The 17,004-nt window shown below is 60.4% G+C and overlaps 3 protein-coding genes across 3 annotated transcripts in view; 1 reads left to right on the top strand and 2 right to left on the bottom strand.

The window, feature by feature from the left end:
* The first annotated feature begins 2,030 nt into the window (after nt 1-2,030).
* PSME1 (proteasome activator subunit 1) lies at nt 2,031-12,078 on the top strand. Its single transcript, XM_075061346.1, is given in 13 exon segments — nt 2,031-2,069; nt 3,199-3,207; nt 3,210-3,233; nt 3,348-3,403; nt 3,816-3,867; nt 3,869-3,928; nt 4,292-4,337; nt 4,454-4,551; nt 6,849-6,917; nt 6,998-7,065; nt 10,009-10,063; nt 10,864-10,950; nt 11,364-12,078. Coding segments are annotated over 13 exon segments (744 nt in total). The 3' UTR covers nt 11,445-12,078.
* Nucleotides 12,079-12,441: 363 nt separating this feature from the next.
* EMC9 (ER membrane protein complex subunit 9) lies at nt 12,442-14,207 on the bottom strand. Its single transcript, XM_032804650.2, has 4 exons — nt 14,100-14,207; nt 13,956-14,025; nt 13,676-13,770; nt 12,442-12,707 (listed from the first exon to the last, which is right to left on the bottom strand). Exons 1-4 carry the CDS (start codon nt 14,102-14,104, stop codon nt 12,527-12,529), a joined length of 351 nt encoding a protein of 116 aa, XP_032660541.2. The 5' UTR covers nt 14,105-14,207; the 3' UTR covers nt 12,442-12,526.
* A 2,106-nt stretch (nt 14,208-16,313) lies between these two features.
* PSME2 (proteasome activator subunit 2) overlaps nt 16,314-17,004 on the bottom strand; it is a 4,163-nt gene continuing 3,472 nt past the window's right edge. The window contains exon 9 of the mRNA XM_075061345.1: nt 16,314-16,513. Within this exon, the coding sequence (XP_074917446.1) occupies nt 16,387-16,513 (127 nt within the window). The 3' untranslated portion in view covers nt 16,314-16,386. The remainder of the gene's footprint in view (nt 16,514-17,004) is intronic.

Raw genomic sequence — 17,004 nt, 5'->3', positions numbered from 1 at the left:
AAAGCCCGGGGTCGGGCAATGGGGGGGCAGCAGGGTGCCGGCCGGAGGGGGGCGTAGCAGTAGCACGCGTCAGCTCCTCCACGAGCCGAAAGGCAGGCGGCGGCGGCGCAGCTGGAGCCCCGTAAGCCAAACACACGGCCAGACGCGGAGCCAGCGGCGCGCAGGGGGGCCAGCTGCCCGCCCCGTCGCCGCCGTAGCTCACCAGCAGGCGAAGCCCGCCCGCCAGGATGCAGGTCCAGCCACCAGCGCCAGGAGGCCACGAAGGTGCGTGGGGAGAAGGGGGCAACGTTAAGGGGGGCACAGGGCCTCCCAGCCCCACGCCAGCCAAAGGCCTCCCTGCCTGGCCCCCAGCCCCACGCCTGCGCCTGCCCTGGTCCTCTCGCTCCGCGCTGGTCCCCGGGCCGCCCGGGCGCCGGCCTCTTCCCCAAGGGCGAGCCGTGCGCCTGAGGGACCCAGGCGTCCGGGACGGGCTCCCCCGCCAGCTAGGGGGGTGCATGGCGGGAGGGGAGCTGGCCTGCGGGAGGGACCCAGGCGTCCTGGCCCGTGGGGGGCGGGAGCAGCCTGAGGAGGCCAGCGGAGGGGATCCCTCCCCCCACCCTCGCAAGGGGCTGAGGGAAAGGGGGGTTGGGGAGGGGTAATTATTGGGGGGGGCAGGTGTCCGGGAGTTGGAGGGTGTTGGGGTGGGAGGGGAACCCAGGTGTCCAAGGAGGAATGGAGGCCCCCCCACCCCCTTCCCTTTGGGGGCAGGAAGACTGGGGGGGGTCAATTCAGGGATGGGGCCCCAGGCATCGCGCGGGGGGGGGGATTCCTAGCATAGAGCGAATGACAACGGGGGACCCAGGCGTCCGGGACACAAATAAAACGGCCCCCTGCCCTCAGTGGGGAAAAGCCTGTCTGGTGCTGTGCTCTGTTGGGGTGGGGGGTGGCCCAGGCGGGCGGGGGGCAGGGGACCCTGGCGTCCGGGGGATTAGCCGAGGGTGGGGGCACTGCTGGAGGGAAGCTCGCAGCATTGGAGTCCTCCCTCCCCCCAGCTGCAGGCACTGATCTGAGCTCACAGCCCAGCAACCCCACCCCATAGTTGGGGGTATTGCGGGGGGAGGGGGTTGCAGCCCAGACACCCCCGCCCCCTGGGGTGGGGGAAGCTTGCAGCTGGGACCCACATAACCTGCCCTCTGGGGGAAAGTTCTCGCGGCCTGGACCCCCTTCCCTCACTGGCGGCACTGCTGGGAGAAGCTCACAGCCCGGACCCACACACCCTGCCCCCTTGGGGCACTGCTGGGAGAAGCTCACAGCCCGGACCCACACACCCTGGCCCCTGGGGGCACTGCTGGGAGAAGTTCACAGCCCGGACCCACACACCATGCCCCCTTGGGGCACTGCTGGGAGAAGCTCACAGCCCGGACCCACACACCCTGCCCCCTTGGGGCACTACTGGGAGAAGGTCACAGCCCGGACCCACACACCCTGGCCCCTGGGGGGACTGCTGGGGGAAGGTCAGAGTCCGGACCCACACACCATGCCCCCTTGGGGGCACTGCTGGGAGAAGTTCACAGCCCGGACCCACACACCCTGCCCCCTTGGGGCACTGCTGGGAGTAGCTCACAGCCCGGACCCACACACCCTGGCCCCTGGGGGGACTGCTGGGAGAAGCTCACAGCCCGGACCCACACACCCTCCCTTTGGGGGCACTTGCTGGGAGAAGCTCACAGCGGACATCCCTCCCTGCTGGGGGAAGCCTCAGCCCGACATCCTCCTCACGGGCCACTGTTGTTGTGAAGCTCCGCTTCGGCACTTTTTCCCGCTGGGGGCACTGCGGGGGGAAGTTCGCAACCCGACCACTCCCCACCGCTGGGGCACTGCGTTGTGGAAAGCTCGCAGCTCGGACCCGTCCCCACGCCTCCCTTTCGGCCGGGACTTCCCCCGCAGCTCGTCACTTTCGTTCACTTTTCACTCGCACATATTCCCCCCCCGACACGCGCCTCGCGGCCCCCCACGCTCCGTCACGCACCCCCCATCGATCCCCCCCCGCCATGGCTGCGCTGGCGGATCAGCCCCGAGGCCAGGCCAATGTGAGGGGGGCGGGATGGGGAGCAGATTTATGTGGGGCCTGGGGGGGGGTGCGGAACGGAGAGAGGTGGGCCGAGGGGTGCCAGGGAGGGGAGGGGACTGGAGGCGTTTCGGGGGGCCGGAAAAGCAGCGCGCTTGCTGGCTGGGGGATCGGAGAGAACAGGGAAGGGACGTCGTGCTTCGCGCGCGCTGGGGGAAGGGGGAGCTGCGTGAGTGCGGGTACTCGGAGACGGAGAAGGGGGGCAGCAGGGACTGGTGGCTGGGCCTGAGGGGAGCGGGGTGGGCTTGGGGAAGGGGTGCTGGGATAGGGGGTTCAGGGGAAGGGATTGGTGCTGGATGCGAGAGATTTGGGAGGAGAGCTGCTGTGGGGGGCTCGGGGAAGGGGGATGCTGGGTGAGGGTGAGCTGGGTTGGGGACTCGGAGGAAGAATGGGTGCTGTGGACTTGGGAGTGGCATTGGGAGGGAAAGGATGCTGGGATAGGGGTTCAGGGAAGGGAATGGGTGTTGGGATGGAGGTTGGGGGGGCTGGACGGGCTCAGGGAAGGAGGATGCTGGGGTGAGGGTGAGCTGGGCTGGGGGCTGGGCGGAAGGGGGTCTGGGATAGGTTCAGTGAGGAAGGAGAAGGGGAGCTGGACGGGAGGGCTCAGGGGAAGGGGGATGCTGGGGACGTGAGGGGTTGAGTGGGCTGGGGATCGGACGAAGGGCAGTGCTGGGATGGGATTGGGGGAAGCAGGAGAAGGGGGAGTGGAGAGTGGGTGGCTCGGAAAGGGAGGGGGGGTCTGGATTGGGGGGACTGCCTGGGAATTCGGGGTAGCAGTCGGGGTGATGAGGGTGTCTCTGTCCGTCTCCAAGCACTGCCCTGCCATTCCCGCCCCCGAGGCGGCAGCGCTGGTGACCCCCCATGGGGGGGTTTTCCATGGGGCAGGTCGGATTCCCAGGCCTGGCGAGGTGGGGAGGGCCCCTTCACCGCCCATCACCAGTGCAGACGGGCCAGGGCGGGCAGGTGGCTGGGGATCGGTTGTCAGGGCTGGCGGGGTGCCCGGGGCGGGGGGGCTGGCGGGGTCCCGGCAGGCGGGAGGGAAGCGTCCTGCTAGTTACATTTTGACCTCCCCAATTTTCTTTTCCCTGCAGGTGGATTCCTGTTCCGGACCCAGCTCTGCGCCCAGGTGAGACGTGCGAGCTTCTCCCCAGCAGTGCCCCCAGCCGTGGGAGTAGGGGACCAGGGTGTGAGCTTCCCCCCCAGGCAGGCCCCCCCTACTACCCTCTTTCCCCTACCCCAGGCGGAAGCGCTGGTTGGGACCCTGTTCCCCGCAAGATAACTCAGCTGGCATGCTTTCCCTCAAAAAGGTATTTGGGGGGGCAGGGAGGGGGGCTTGATTGAGACGTGAGGATGAGTGCGGAGGCAGGATTTTGGGTTTGCCTGGGGACACAGGATGGGGCGGATTTAAGGGGATGTCAGAAGGTTGGAGAGGGGGAGGGAGGCAGTGAGGGATTTAGAGGGTTTTGCGGGGGTCAGAGGTGGGAGGCAGCATGTTGGGCGGCAGATGCAGGAGGTGTTTTGGGATGTGTGGGCTGGAAGGGGAATTGGCCTGGGGTGGTGGGGTAGGGGAATTATGGAGGGACTGGAACAGGGGTTAGTGGCTCTGGGGACAGGAGGCAGGGGCGTGGAAGGTGGAGGCCAGGAGCGAGGGGTTGCGGGCAGGGGTGAAAGGTCCCTCTGGGGGTCCAGCTGCCACTCCTCACCGTACCCCCCAGGACCCGGCGCTGAACGTGGGGGACCTTGAGTCCCTGCGGGCCCCACTTGGACATCCCCATCCCCGACCCCGCCCAAGGAGAAGGCGAAGCCGAGCGCGCAAGGTGAGCTGGGGGACCCCAAATATTTGGGGGACCACACGCCCCCAGCAATGAGAGATGGGGGGAGTTGGGTCATGAGGGGCCCCACAAACCAAATGGGGCGATCTGGGCTCTCTCCCTCCCGCACCCCCCATTTTCTCACTCTTCTTTTGGGGTTTACCGGATGCGGGAGAATTCGGGGGGAGTCTACCTCCTGTTCACCCCCATTTTCACATTTCGGTTCTTCCGCGGCGGGGGACATTGGAAGGATTGCTGGGGTGGGAGATTCTACAGCGTGCCTCGCTCCTCAGGGAAGGTAGGGTGCTTGGGGGGGGCTGGGAGTTCTGCCCACACCCCATTTTTCTCCCTGTTCATTCTCCCTCCGGGGCAGAAGGAGAGGAAGGAAGAGAAGAAAAGCATGAGAAGAAGTGGAGGAGGTAGATATAGGTGATGGGGGCCCAGATCTGGGGGGGACCTCCATTTACGGGTGGTGGCCTGTGCCCCCCGCTGCTTTGGGGCTGACCCCCCGTTTGTCTGTCTTTCTTTCCCTTAGCACCCCCTGTTGGGCCCGTGAGCAGCACGAGACGGTTGTGGGGCTGGTGGAGCGGGTGAAAAAGCCGAGATTCAGGGCGCCAAGGAGAGCTGGGGCTGGTTGAGGTGGTGAAATGAAGCCACAACAGAACTGGCCAGGCCACAAACCGTGCAACACGGCACCGGCTGCACGACGATTACCCCCCAGTGCGCACAAAACACAATTGGCCCCTGGGCCAGCCACGTTGAACACGCACCCTGCACGATGCCACGAGGCAACACACACCTGCATGACGCTCGGTCCCCCGTGCGCACAACACGCCCCACGGCCAGGGCCACCGTGCAAACATGCACCCTGAACGAATGCACGAAAGGCAACCACACACCGGTGACGACGCTCGTCTCCCCTGAGGCACAACAGCTGCCCCGGCCTGGCCCCAACCGAATGCAAACACGCCACCCTGCACGCACGTCGGTCCCCCCGTAGCGCACAACACGGCCCCGGCCAGGGCCCACACGTGCAACACGCACAACTGCACGAATTGCTCGCCTCCCCATGCGCACAACACAGCCCCAGCCATGGCCACCGTGCAAACACGCAACCCTGGTACGGACCGCTCAGTCCCTTCGTGCGCACAAACGAACGGATCCCCCGGCCAGAGCCACCGGTGCAACACGACACCCTCACGAATGCTCGCCCCCCATGCGCACAACACAGCCCCAGCCTTGCCACCCGTGCAACACGCCCTGTACGACACTCGATCCTCAGTCGCACAAACGGCCCCGGCCAGGCCACCATGCAACACGCACCTGGCACGACACTTCGAACCCTGTGCGCACAAACACTCTGGCCAGGCCATTCCTGCAACACGGCAACCCTGCAACGATGCCACGCACGGCAACAACGGCCACCCTGCACGACGCTCGTCCCCCTGTGCGCACTAACACGGCCCCGGGCCAGGCCACTGTGCAACACGCACCCTGCCACGATGCTCGTTCCCATGCGCACAACACAGCCCATGCTGGCCACCATGCAACACGCCACCCCTGTATGACACTCGTCCCTCGTTCGCGCAACACGGCCCCGGCCAGGCCACATGCAAACACGCAACCCTGCACGACACTCGACCCCTGGTGAGCAGCAACACGGCCCTGGCCAGGCCATCCTGACAACACGCACCCTGCACGATGCCACGAGGCAACATGCACCCTGCACGACGCTCGTCCCCCGTGCGCACAACACGGCCCCAGCCAGGCCACCCTGCAACACGCACTCTGCATGACGCTCGCCCCCCGTGCGCACAACACGGCCCTGGCCAGGCCACCCTGCAACACGCACCCTGCATGACACTCGACCCCAGTGCGCACAATACGGCCCTGGCCAGGCCACCCTGCAACACGCACCCTGCACGATGCCACGAGGCAACACGCACCCTGCACGACGCTCGTCCCCCGTGCGCACAACACAGCCCTGGCCAGGCCACCCTGCAACACGCACCCTGCACGACACTCGCCCCCCGTGCGCACAAAACGGCCCCGGCCTGGCCACCGTGCAACACGCACTCTGCACGACACTCGACCCCCGTGCGCACAACATGGCCCCGGCCTGGCCACCCTGCAACACACACCCTGCACGACACTCGCCCCCTGTGCGCACAACACGGCCCTGGCCAGGCCACCCTGCAACACGCACCCTGCGCGATGCCACGAGGCAACACGCACCCTGCACGACGCACGGCCCCGGCCTGGCCACCGTGCAACACGCACTCTGCATGACGCTCACCCCACATGTGCGCAACACAGTCCTGGCCAGGCCACTTGCAACATGCACTCTGCACGATGCTTGCCCCCCGTGTGCACAACACAGCCCCAGCCTGGCCACCGTGCAACACGCACCCTGTACGACGCTTGTCCCTCGTGCGCACAACACGGCCCCGGCCAGGCCACCGTGCAACACGCACCATGCACGACACTCATCCCCCGTGCACACAACATGGCCCTGGCCAGGCCGCTGTGCAACATGCACCTTGCATGACGCTCGCCCCCCATATGGACAGCACGCCCCCGGCCAGGCCACCATGCGACACGTACCCTGCACGATGCTCACCCCCCGTGCGCACATCACGACTGTGGCCAGGCCACCGTGCAACATGCACCCTGCACGACACTCGCCCCCCATGTGAACACCACAGCCCTGGCCAGGCCACCAGGCAACACCCACCCTTCACGACACTCGCCCCCCGTGTGCACAACACGGCCCCGGCCAGGCCACCGTGCAACATGCACCAGGCACGTCGCTCACACCCTGTGCACACATCACAAGAGGATGCACCACACCCCTGGGGAACACACCCAGTGGGTCCCATCCCCTCCAAGGGGGCAGCAGGACACACACTCATAGTCTGTCTCCTCCCCAGGTCTCTGTCTGGGTTCAACTCCAGGTGCCCCGTATCGAAGATGGCAACAATTTTGGGGTCGCAGTCCAGGTGAGCGTCCCCCCTTCTCCAACCTGGCCCCCCCTTTCCCCACCCACCCAGCTCATTAACCCCCCTCTCCCCCTCCCCAGGAGAAGGTGTTTGAGCTGATGACGGCCTTGCGGACGAAGCTGGAAGGATTTCAGACCCAGATCTCCAAGTGAGTCCCAATTTGGGGGGACCCCCCCGTCCCATCAGCTTGGTTAAAGGCAAAACAAAGAATCAACCAACCACCCACAAGAACCCAGAAAATTCAAGGGCCAAACCCACTGTTTGCAGGGGGGAAAAGAACTTGAAAAATCCAAGGGAGTTAAATGCCAAAAACTGTTACAAGGAAAAATTGGATTTTTTTTTCCAAAAAGCAAAGAATCAAAACGGCCACAAACTTCATTCAGCGCAACTTGTTACTCCCCAAGGAAATTAAATCCCAAAACGCTTTGTCCAGTGCCAAGACATTTATTTAAAAAATGCCCAAAATCCTTGTTAAAAGCAAATGTGTCATTTTTCCAACAAGCAGGAATTCAAATGCCACATTTTGTTGTAATGCAAATTTTTCACCTTGCCCCAGAAGGAGGCAGTTAAAACGACACCAATTTTGGTCATTTTTGTAAGACGCTGCAAAAGAGAGGAAGTGTTCATGTAAAGGGGGAGGGGGTTGTTTATAGTAAAAGTTTTAGGGTCATCAGAAACCAAGGACATTTTATGCCCGAATAATTTCCGTCAATGGGAAAACGCTGAGCATTGACGAAATAGAGAACATCTGAATGCAAAATCTTTGTGAAATGAGACACGTTAACGTTGCAAAAAGACCATTGTGCATTTCACACGTGGTTGCATTTTCATTAACAATTTGAATGTTTGCATTTAACAACGTTCTCAGCCTTTAACTTTTGGTGGCTGGTTGGTTTGGTTTTTCCGAGAACTGAAAAATTTCCACTTCAATTTCATTTTAAAAAAATGGTTTAAAAATCAAATTTGAGTTTACTTGGTTGTTTCTGCAGCCTTCAAGTTTTGCACTTCAAAGGGTTTTCCAGTAAAATTCTGTTTGTTTGCAAAGTACAATTTGTCCATTTAAAATGTTTTCACATTTGTTTTTCCAAGTTAAACTGGCCTTTAGTTTTATCCAAAACAATCTGTCCCTTTCCAGCCGTTTTCTGAATTAAATTCAAGAATTTTAATTTGCAAAAGCCAAAGAAACAAAAAGGCATTTTGACCCCCTCAGTACTTCCCCTGTTCTGTGCATTAAAATTCCCTAATTTCCTTTGAACATTTTCCTGCATTTAATTTTTGTTTCGGAACCATAAAACGTGCATTTCATAACATTTGTTGCCATTAAAAATATCTCTCTACCAGCTCACATTCTGTTTCTTTCCCCCCCCAAGCTTAAAATGTGCATTTTAAATTGCCTCCTATTTAAAACAATCTTAATATTTTGCATTTAGCCACCATTTGTGTGTTACAATTATTTCGACTTCACAACCTTGCTATCTGCTATTTTAAGAAGTTTTGCAGTACAATTTTTCCTCTCCTTTGCAGGCTTCATACTTTGTAATTTCAAAAGGAAGTTAAAATGCACAGTGTCGGTAGATGCAAAAACGTTAAATGCAAAATGTGAAGGATGCGAAGGGGAAGGTTCATGTGGAAAAAGAAATTGTTCAATGCAAACATAAAAATTGTAAAAATGTTGTGTGTTAATTTCCTCATGATTGGAAATTAAAATTCTTGCACTTTAAAAATAAAAAATGTAAAAAATGTTACATGCAAAATCTTTAAGCCACAATCCTACAAACACTTATTCTACAGGCGCTTAACGTTACTACTCGGGGTTAGTATCATGGGTAATAGGTGCCTAAAATTAAGCCCGGGTATGTGTGTTTGTGGAATTAGCAACTGAATTTGCAATTAAAAAAGCTGTGAAGAGTAAATGCAAAAATTGCTAAATGCAAAATTATCCTGCCACCATCCCCCCCCCAAAGGGAAATTAAATGCAATAAAACTTAGTTTCCACGTAACATTTAAGCTTGAAAACTAGCAAAAAAAAAATAGTTTTCAGAATGCAGAAAACTTTTGTCAAATGCAAAACATTTTAGTTTGCCAAAATAAAACAACAAATGCAAATTGCAAAACATCGTGAAAAGCAGCGAAGGGGAAATTTCCCAGTGCAAAATGGTACCGGTTTCCTGGAGGATTAGACTGCAAAACCAAATAGAAAATGCAAAACCCTGGTTGGCAAAAGAGAGGAACATTTAACGCCAAGGAATTGTGTTAAATGCAAAAGACTAAAGGTTGCAAAAACAATTTAAATGCAAAATATCTTACCCGTCAAATTTTTAATCCAAAAAAACCCTCAGGGAATCTTAAATGTGGAAAAGAATTGATGCAGAATTAATGTAGGATTTAGAGAGAGAGCAAATGTGATAATTGAGGGCAACATATGCAAACTGCAAAACCTTGAAAATGGCATTTCATTGTCTTTGAAATTTGCTTTGCGACCTTTGAGATGTGTTTGAATTTTCGAACACTCCTTTCTGTTTGAAACCCAAAGTCCTGCCTGCTTTGATTTTGTCCTTGCAAGCGTCATGTTTTTGCACGTGCAGTTCTGTGCTATAAATCGAATTTGAGGTCAGTACAAGGAGCCAGAATACTTTGCAGGGACCAATATTTGTGCACATTGAAACTCCCTGGTCGTTGATGTTCCCTCAAGATTAAAAATTTGGCATTTCCGATTTTATTTTCAATCTTGCAAAACCAAAGCGCCCCCTCCCCGCCGAGGGAAACGTAACAAGCCAACTGCTACTCGATGCCAAATAAATGAACGTGGCCAGGAGAGTTTGAATGCAAATCCAGCTTCGTTACCTGCAGATCCTTTACTGGGTCGGGGGGGTCGTGTTACATTTTCTGCAATTTTGTTAAGTTGGGAGGGTGGAAAACAAGGAAATTCTCACTGCCCCAAAACTTCATGACAGTCACACTGTGAAGAGATTGGGCTACCCTTGGGGGGGGAGGGAGGGGCCTGCCTCCAAGCCCCACCCCCAGCTCTTCCTTCCTCACCCCCAATTTGGGGCTTCAGCTCTGACTTCTGATTCCCCCTCCCCCCCAACAGGTATTTTTCCGAGAGAGGTGATGCAGTGGCTAAAGCAGCCAAAAATCCTCATGTGGTGAGTGTCCGGGATGGGTGCAGCCTCCAGGACACCTGGGTTCCCTGCTGCATGGGAGGGTGGGTGCCCAGATGCCAGGGTTCTCCACTGCTTGGGAGGGGGGGTCCCCGGACACCAGGCTTCTCCACTCTGCGGGAGGGTGGGTGCCCGGATGCCAGGGTTCTCCACTGCATGGGAGGGCGGGTGCCCGGACACCAGGGTTCTCCACTCTGCGGGAGGGGGGGTCCCCAGACACCAGGGTTCTCCACTCTGCAGGAGGGTGGGTGCCCGGATGCCAGGGTTCTCCACTGCGTGGGAGGGTGGGTGCCCAGGTGCCAGGGTTCTCCACTGCTTGGGAGGGGGGTCCCCGGACACCAGGGTTCTCCACTCTGCGGGAGGGTGGGTGCCTGGATGCCAGGGTTCTCCACTGCGTGGGAGGGGGGGTCCCCGGACACCAGGGTTCTCCACTCTGCGGGAGGGTGGGTGCCCGGATGCCAGGGTTCTCCACTGCGTGGGAGGGTGGGTGCCCAGATGCCAGGGTTCTCCACTCTGCGGGAGGGTGGGTGCCTGGATGCCAGGGTTCTCCACTGCATGGGAGGGCGGGTGCCCGGACACCAGGGTTCTCCACTCTGCGGGAGGGTGGGTGCCTGGATGCCAGGGTTCTCCACTGCGGAGTGGGGGGCTCACCCGGACACCAGGGTTCCCCACTGCATCGGAGGGGGGCTGCCTGGACGCCTGGGTTTCCCAGCAGGGGCTCTGGGACACCAGGGATGGTGGGGTAGAAACTGGGCTCCTCATTTCCCCAGTTCTGCCCCCCGCAGGGTGATTACCGGCAGCTGGTGCACGAACTGGATGAGGCACAATATGCTGAGATCCGGCTGATGGTGATGGAAATCCGGAACCTCTACGTGAGTTGCGGGGGGCTGGGGAGAATCAGGGGGTTGGGCCCATGGGGGACTGAAGGGAATAGCTGGGAGAGTGCAGTGAATGGGGAGGGGGGCCAAGCTATAGCTGGGGGGGCAGCTTCTCTTCTGTGTTGTGACCCCGTCCCCCCACTTCTCCCCTGAACCCCCATTTTACTGTCAGGCTGCCCCGACCTCAGCCATCTGGGAAGGGAGAGACAGCAGAGTTGGGGGGCTTCTCCGGGGGAAGTGGGTTTGGGGGTGTGGGGTGAAGGCCAACATTAAATAGACCCCAGAAGACCTGGATCCCCCAGGGTAGGATTTGTGGAGGACGGAGGTGAACCCCTAATTTAGCCTCACCCCTAGAAGCCAGCAGCACCCCACTCCTAGACCGACTCCCCCATCTCCTCCCACCCTAGGCCATTCTCTATGACATCGTGGTCAAGAACTTCGAGAAGATCAAGAAGCCGCGGGGTGAAACCAAGGGCATGATCTACTGAGCGACCTTTCACCTCCGGCCTCCACCAATCGCAGGGCAGGCTGGGAAGAGAGGCAAAGGCGGGACTGCCTGTCTCGCTGCCTGCTGCCAATCAGAAACATAGAGCTTTAGGGGTTTCGCGGCCGGTTTTAATCTCACACACACAAAAAAAGCAACAAAATGCCAAAAATTTGTTAAAAGGAAAATGTTTGAGGTTGTTGGGAAATTAAGGAAATGAAATTTTGTTGCCAGAAAAGGAAAGTGAATGGCCCCAGACAAAACTGTGAAATCATTGTAAAGATGCAAACAAAATTAAGGACTTAACCAAAAAAAAAAAGAAAGGACGAGATCTGCTGGCGACAGTCTCTGCCCCCAAGTCTGCGTGAAGTGGCAAAAATTCAGCCGGGCCCAATGAAGAAAAGCCAAACAAGAGAGATTCAGTGCGAGGAGCGTCATGAAATGGAAACCACAAACGTCTAAACAAATCCTGGGACTAGAAATCCAACCGCGGCCTCACAGGAAAGATTTTGCCCCCACAAATTTAGGTTTTTGGCATTTTAATTTCTTCTTTTGTCCTTTTTGTCACTAGTTTTGCCTCGCGTTCCCTGGCGGTTTAAGGAGTTGTAATAAAATAAAATGAACGAATTGAAAGCAAACGGCCCCACATTCTCCTGGGTGGGAGGCTGGTGGTGACCAGACATTTCCTTGGGGTTTTTACGCTCGCATTTTGCATGGCAGGAGGTTTGGGGCATTGAGTGGCCTTCGGTTTTTGCTGTCCGATGCCCATCGCTGCGGGGGAGGAGGATGCTGGGAAAACGACAGACCAATCAGGTACCGAAAAGGAAAGAGACAAATGACCCAAAGGAAATTAAAGGCCAAACTAAAAAACTTGGTGAAATCTGCAAAAACAGAGCTAAAAAAGGGACCTAAATTTAGCACTTGGGGGCTGATGTGAGGCCAAGGGGGAGGAGTCTGGGGGGAGGGGAATGGGTGGAATAAGTCTAAAGGAATCAGTGAAAGTCAGATGAGTCTTTACTGGGGCCAGCGAATGGGGTTGTGCCATTGTTCCAAGCAGTCCAATCAGAATACAGCCAATAGGGTCCCTCAGGCGCTGCCATTGGCCACAGACACCAGCCGGGCGATCTCCGTGTTGAGGTGCTGATTGGTCCAGTCCTGTCTGATGTCATCAAGGTGGGCATCGAAGTCAACCAATTGGGTGTGAGCTTTAGCCTCCAGCAGGGACTTGCAAATGTGGCGGGAGGATTCCCAGTTGCGCCACATGACTCTGAAAGAGACAGGAGGGGGACGCCGGGGGCTGGGCAGTGTGGGGGGCACCGTCCCAGACGCTGGGGTCCCATCCCCGGTCACCCTGAGGGCTAGGAGCATGGAGGCTGACGTCCCAGGCTGGGAGCATGGGGGGCACTGTCCCGGACGCCTGGGTCCCATCCCCGGTCACCCTGAGGGCTGGGAGCATGGGGGGCACCGTCCTGGCTGTCTGGGTCCCATCCCCGGTCACCCTGAGGACTGGGCACTGTGGGGGGCACCATCCCGGACGCCTGGGTCCCATCCCCGGTCACCCTGAGGGCTGGGAGCATGGGGGGCACTGTCCCGGACGCCTGGGTCCCATCCCTGGTCACCCTGAGGGCTGGGAGCATGGGGGGTGACGTCCCAGGCTGGGAGCATGGGGGGCACCGTCCCAGAGGCCTGGGTCCCATCCCCGGTCACCCTGAGGACTGGGAACATGAGAGGTGATGTCCCAGGCTGGGAGCATGGGGGGCACCGTCCCAGACACCTGGGTCCCATCCCCGGTCACCCTGAGGGCTGGGAGCATGGGGGGCACCGTCCCGGACGCCTGGGTCCCATCCCCGGTCACCCTGAGGGCTGGGCAGTGTGGGGGGCACTGTCCCGGTCACCCGGGTCCCATCCCCGGTCACCCTGAGGGCTGGGTAGTGTGCGGGGCACTGTCCCGGATGCCTGGGTCCCATCCCCCGGTCACCCCGAGGGCTGGGAGCATGGGAGGTGATGTCCCAGGCGGGGAGCATAGGGGGCACTGTCCCGGATGCCTGGGCCCCATCCCTGGTCACCCTGAGGGCTGGGAGTGTGGGGGAAGCTGTCCCGGATGCCTGGGTCCCATCCCCAGTCACTCTGAGGGCTGGACAGTGTGGGGGGCACTGTCCGAGACTCCTGGGTCCCATTCCCAGGGACTGGGTAGCATGGGGGGCCCATGGCAGGTTTAGGGGGAACCTCACTCACAGGTTCTTGTCCTTGGGGAGCCAGTGCCGATCCCGCTGCTCCAGCACAATGATGGGGGGCACGCGGGGGTTCAGAGTCAGTTTCTGGTTATCCAGCTGGGGACAAGGAGAAGGGGGACAGTTGGGGGGGACACTGGGCAGACCCTCCCCACCACCCCCCAAATGTCAATCACAGCCCCCCACCCTCTGTAGGCACCCCCAGGGTGTCCCTGCTTACAGCGCCCCCCACACACCCTTTCCCTGGGGGGCCCACTCCAGCTCCCCCAAACCCCAAATCTCACCATGATCAATACAGCACCCTCAAAGAACTCGGCCAGGCGTCCAGCCATCTTCAGAGCCAGGGGGGTGGGGCTACGGGTGGGCAGGAGAGATGTCAGGGGAGAATGGAGACCCCCGCCCTGCCCCCCTGGGAACCCCTAAGTTACCTCATGTCATCCAGCCCGGCATTGGCTTGGTAGTACCCAGCCACCAGCAGGTTAGAGCGGGACGCCCACAGATCAACCTGCGGGGAGGGGAGAGGTCAAGGAGGGAGCGTGCCCCATACAGAGCCCCCCTGCTGCCTGGTGCCCCCCCCGCTGCTCCTCACAGAGCCCCCCTGCTCGCCTGGTCCCCCCCACTGCCCCTCACAGACCCTCCTGCTGACATGTGCGCCCCCCCACTACCCCCCACCACCAGCCCCCTGCTGCCCCCACCCACACCGGATCCCCTGCCAGCCCAACACCCCCCACCATGCGCCCCTGCTGTCCACTGTTCAGCGCCACCGCCCAGCATGAACGCTGAGAGGCCAAGTTCTGTGGAAAAGTAAGGACGCAGTCAGGTGAGAACAGACACATCGGGGGGTCCCCCGGAAGCCCCAGACAGCCATTGTACGCGGCGTGGGGTCCGGGCGGCGTGGAGGCACATCTGGCATAGGCTCCTGTGCGAGACCTCCAACCCTCTGCCATCCTGCCATCAGGCAAAGGGTTAAACACTAGCCCGTGCCATGTCGCTCCGAACCCCAGCCCCCCGCCACGCCCCAGCCCTGCCCCGCCAGCCTCCAACCCGCAGCCCCCCCGCCAGCCCAGCCCTGCCCCACCCAGCCCCCACACCCGCAGCCCCTGCCAGCCTCCAAACCCACACCTCCCGCCAGCCCAGCCCGTGCCCCCACTCTCAAACCCCCAGCCCCCGCCATGCCCTCCAACACACAGCGCCTGCCACCCAGCCCTGCCCCCCCCACACACCAGACCCGCATGCCCCTGCCTAGCCCACCCTGCCCCCAGCCTCCACACACCCACCAGCCCCACCGCCAGCCCTCCAACCCACACCCCGCCAGCCCAAGCCCTGCCCGCCTAGCTTCTCCAACCCACAGCCACCGCGCCAGCCACGACCTCCCCCCATGCTCTCCACCGCACAGCCCCCTGCCAGCGCCCAACCACACGCCCCCGCCGAGCCCAGCCCTGCCCCACAGCCAGCTCTCCAACCCACAGCCCCGCCCCAGCCCTCCAACCACAGCGCCCTGCCAGCCCACCCTCCCCCACCCCCCACCCGCAGCCACTGCCACCCAGCCTGCCTCCCAGCTCTCCAACCCCACAGCCCCTGGCAGCCCTCCAACCCACAGCCCCGCCAGCCCAGCCCCTGCCCCAGCTCTCCCACACCACAGCCCCAGCTCAGCCCTACCAAGCCCACCAACCCACCGCCAGCCCAGCCTGCCCCCCAACTCTTACCAACCCCACACCCCCCGCCAGCCCAGCACCTGCCCCCCAACTCTCCGCAACCCCACCCCCCGCCAGCCCAGCCTGCCCCCCACCCCAACCCGCAGCCCCCGCCCCAGGGTCCCACCTTCCCCCTGCACTGAGCCCCCCTAGGCAATTGCTTGTCAGGGTCCCCCGGCTGCCCCCTCGCGCTCTGATTGGCTGGCTATAGACCAATCGCATCTCGAGTGTGCGCTTTGGTTCTCTGCGTCCTGATTGGCCAGTGCGCCCTCCCCACAAGGGCATAGGGCCTCTGCTCTCTTCGTCGATTGGCTGAGTGCCGCCCCTCCCGACCACGCCCCCCCCCGGGCCTCCAGAGCCATAGAGGCGGCGCCTAGAGCGGCCCCAAGATCACCCGAACCCGGAAAAGACATATCCCCGCCCCATGGGGGAGGGGCTACGGGAGTTACCCAGCCTGCCCTGGGGCGCACATGCTGCCACGCGGGGGCGAGCACAATTGTCTAGGCTCAAGGGGGATGACAGGGCACTACCCATGATGCCCTGGGGCACAGATGCTAAGCTAAGGGCCACGTGCTTTACCCACAATGCCCTGGGGGCCAGGTGCTAAAGGGCCCGTTCCCACAATGCCCTAGGGGCTGAGGGGCCCGTTCCCACAATGCCCTGGGAGCCAGGTGCTAAAGGGCCTGTTCCCACAATGCCCCAGGCAAGGAGGAGCCCATTCCCCACAATGCCCCAGGACCCAGGGGGGCCCATTCCCCACAATGCCCTGGGGGCCTGGAGCCAAGGGGCCTGTTCCCACAATGCCCTGGGGGCCGAGGGGCCCATTCCCACAATGCCCCGGGGGGGCCTGGACGCCGGGGGGGGCCTATTCCCCACAATGCCCCAGGACCCAGGGGGGGCCATCCCCACAATGCCCCGGGGGCCAGACACCAACACAGGAGGCAGGTTCGGCGGGGGGGAGCCGTTTATTCGCAGTCTGGTTCCGGCCCCTCCCCCGCTGGGGGGCAGGCCCCCCGGCCCCTCAGTACATGGACGGCTTCTCCTCGCCCTTGGGGTTTGTCAGCTTCTCCAGGTTCTGGGTGAGGATGTGATAGAGCTCGGCCTGGGGGGGGAAATAGAGAGCTCGAGGGGGGCAGAGAAACCCCCCACTGAGAGATTCCCCCCTGAACCAAACCTCTCCCCTCGGAAGCCCCCACAGAACCACACCCTTTGGGGTCCCCTCCTCGTTCCCTGCCCCCCAGCCCTGACTGAGACCCCCACAGAACCACACCCCCTGGGGTCCCCTCCCTGTTCCCTGCCCCCAGCCCTCACTGAGACCCCCACAGAACCACACCCCCCTGGGGTCCCCTCCCCGTTCCCTGCCCCCAGCCCTCAATATGAGAACCCACCACAGAACCACCCCCCACCCTGGGTCCCCTCATCTTGCGTTCCTCTCTTCCCATGCGTCTATCTTGAGACCCCTGAGAGAGTCCACATGCGTTCTCCTCTCATTTCTCTCATTCCCACACCCCAAATTGCGTACTTCACGTAATGAATCGCCCGCCATAGATCACCTCGATACCGCTCCGTGGAACCAGAAGCTCGCGGTTAATTCATCTGGTGCCAGGCGACCGCCGGTGACTGAACTGGGCCCTGCGCG

Source organism: Chelonoidis abingdonii, unplaced genomic scaffold (genome assembly GCF_003597395.2).
Source record: "Chelonoidis abingdonii isolate Lonesome George unplaced genomic scaffold, CheloAbing_2.0 scaffold0024, whole genome shotgun sequence".
NCBI lineage: Eukaryota > Metazoa > Chordata > Testudines > Testudinidae > Chelonoidis > Chelonoidis abingdonii.
This window is presented reverse-complemented; position numbering and strand designations above follow the sequence as displayed.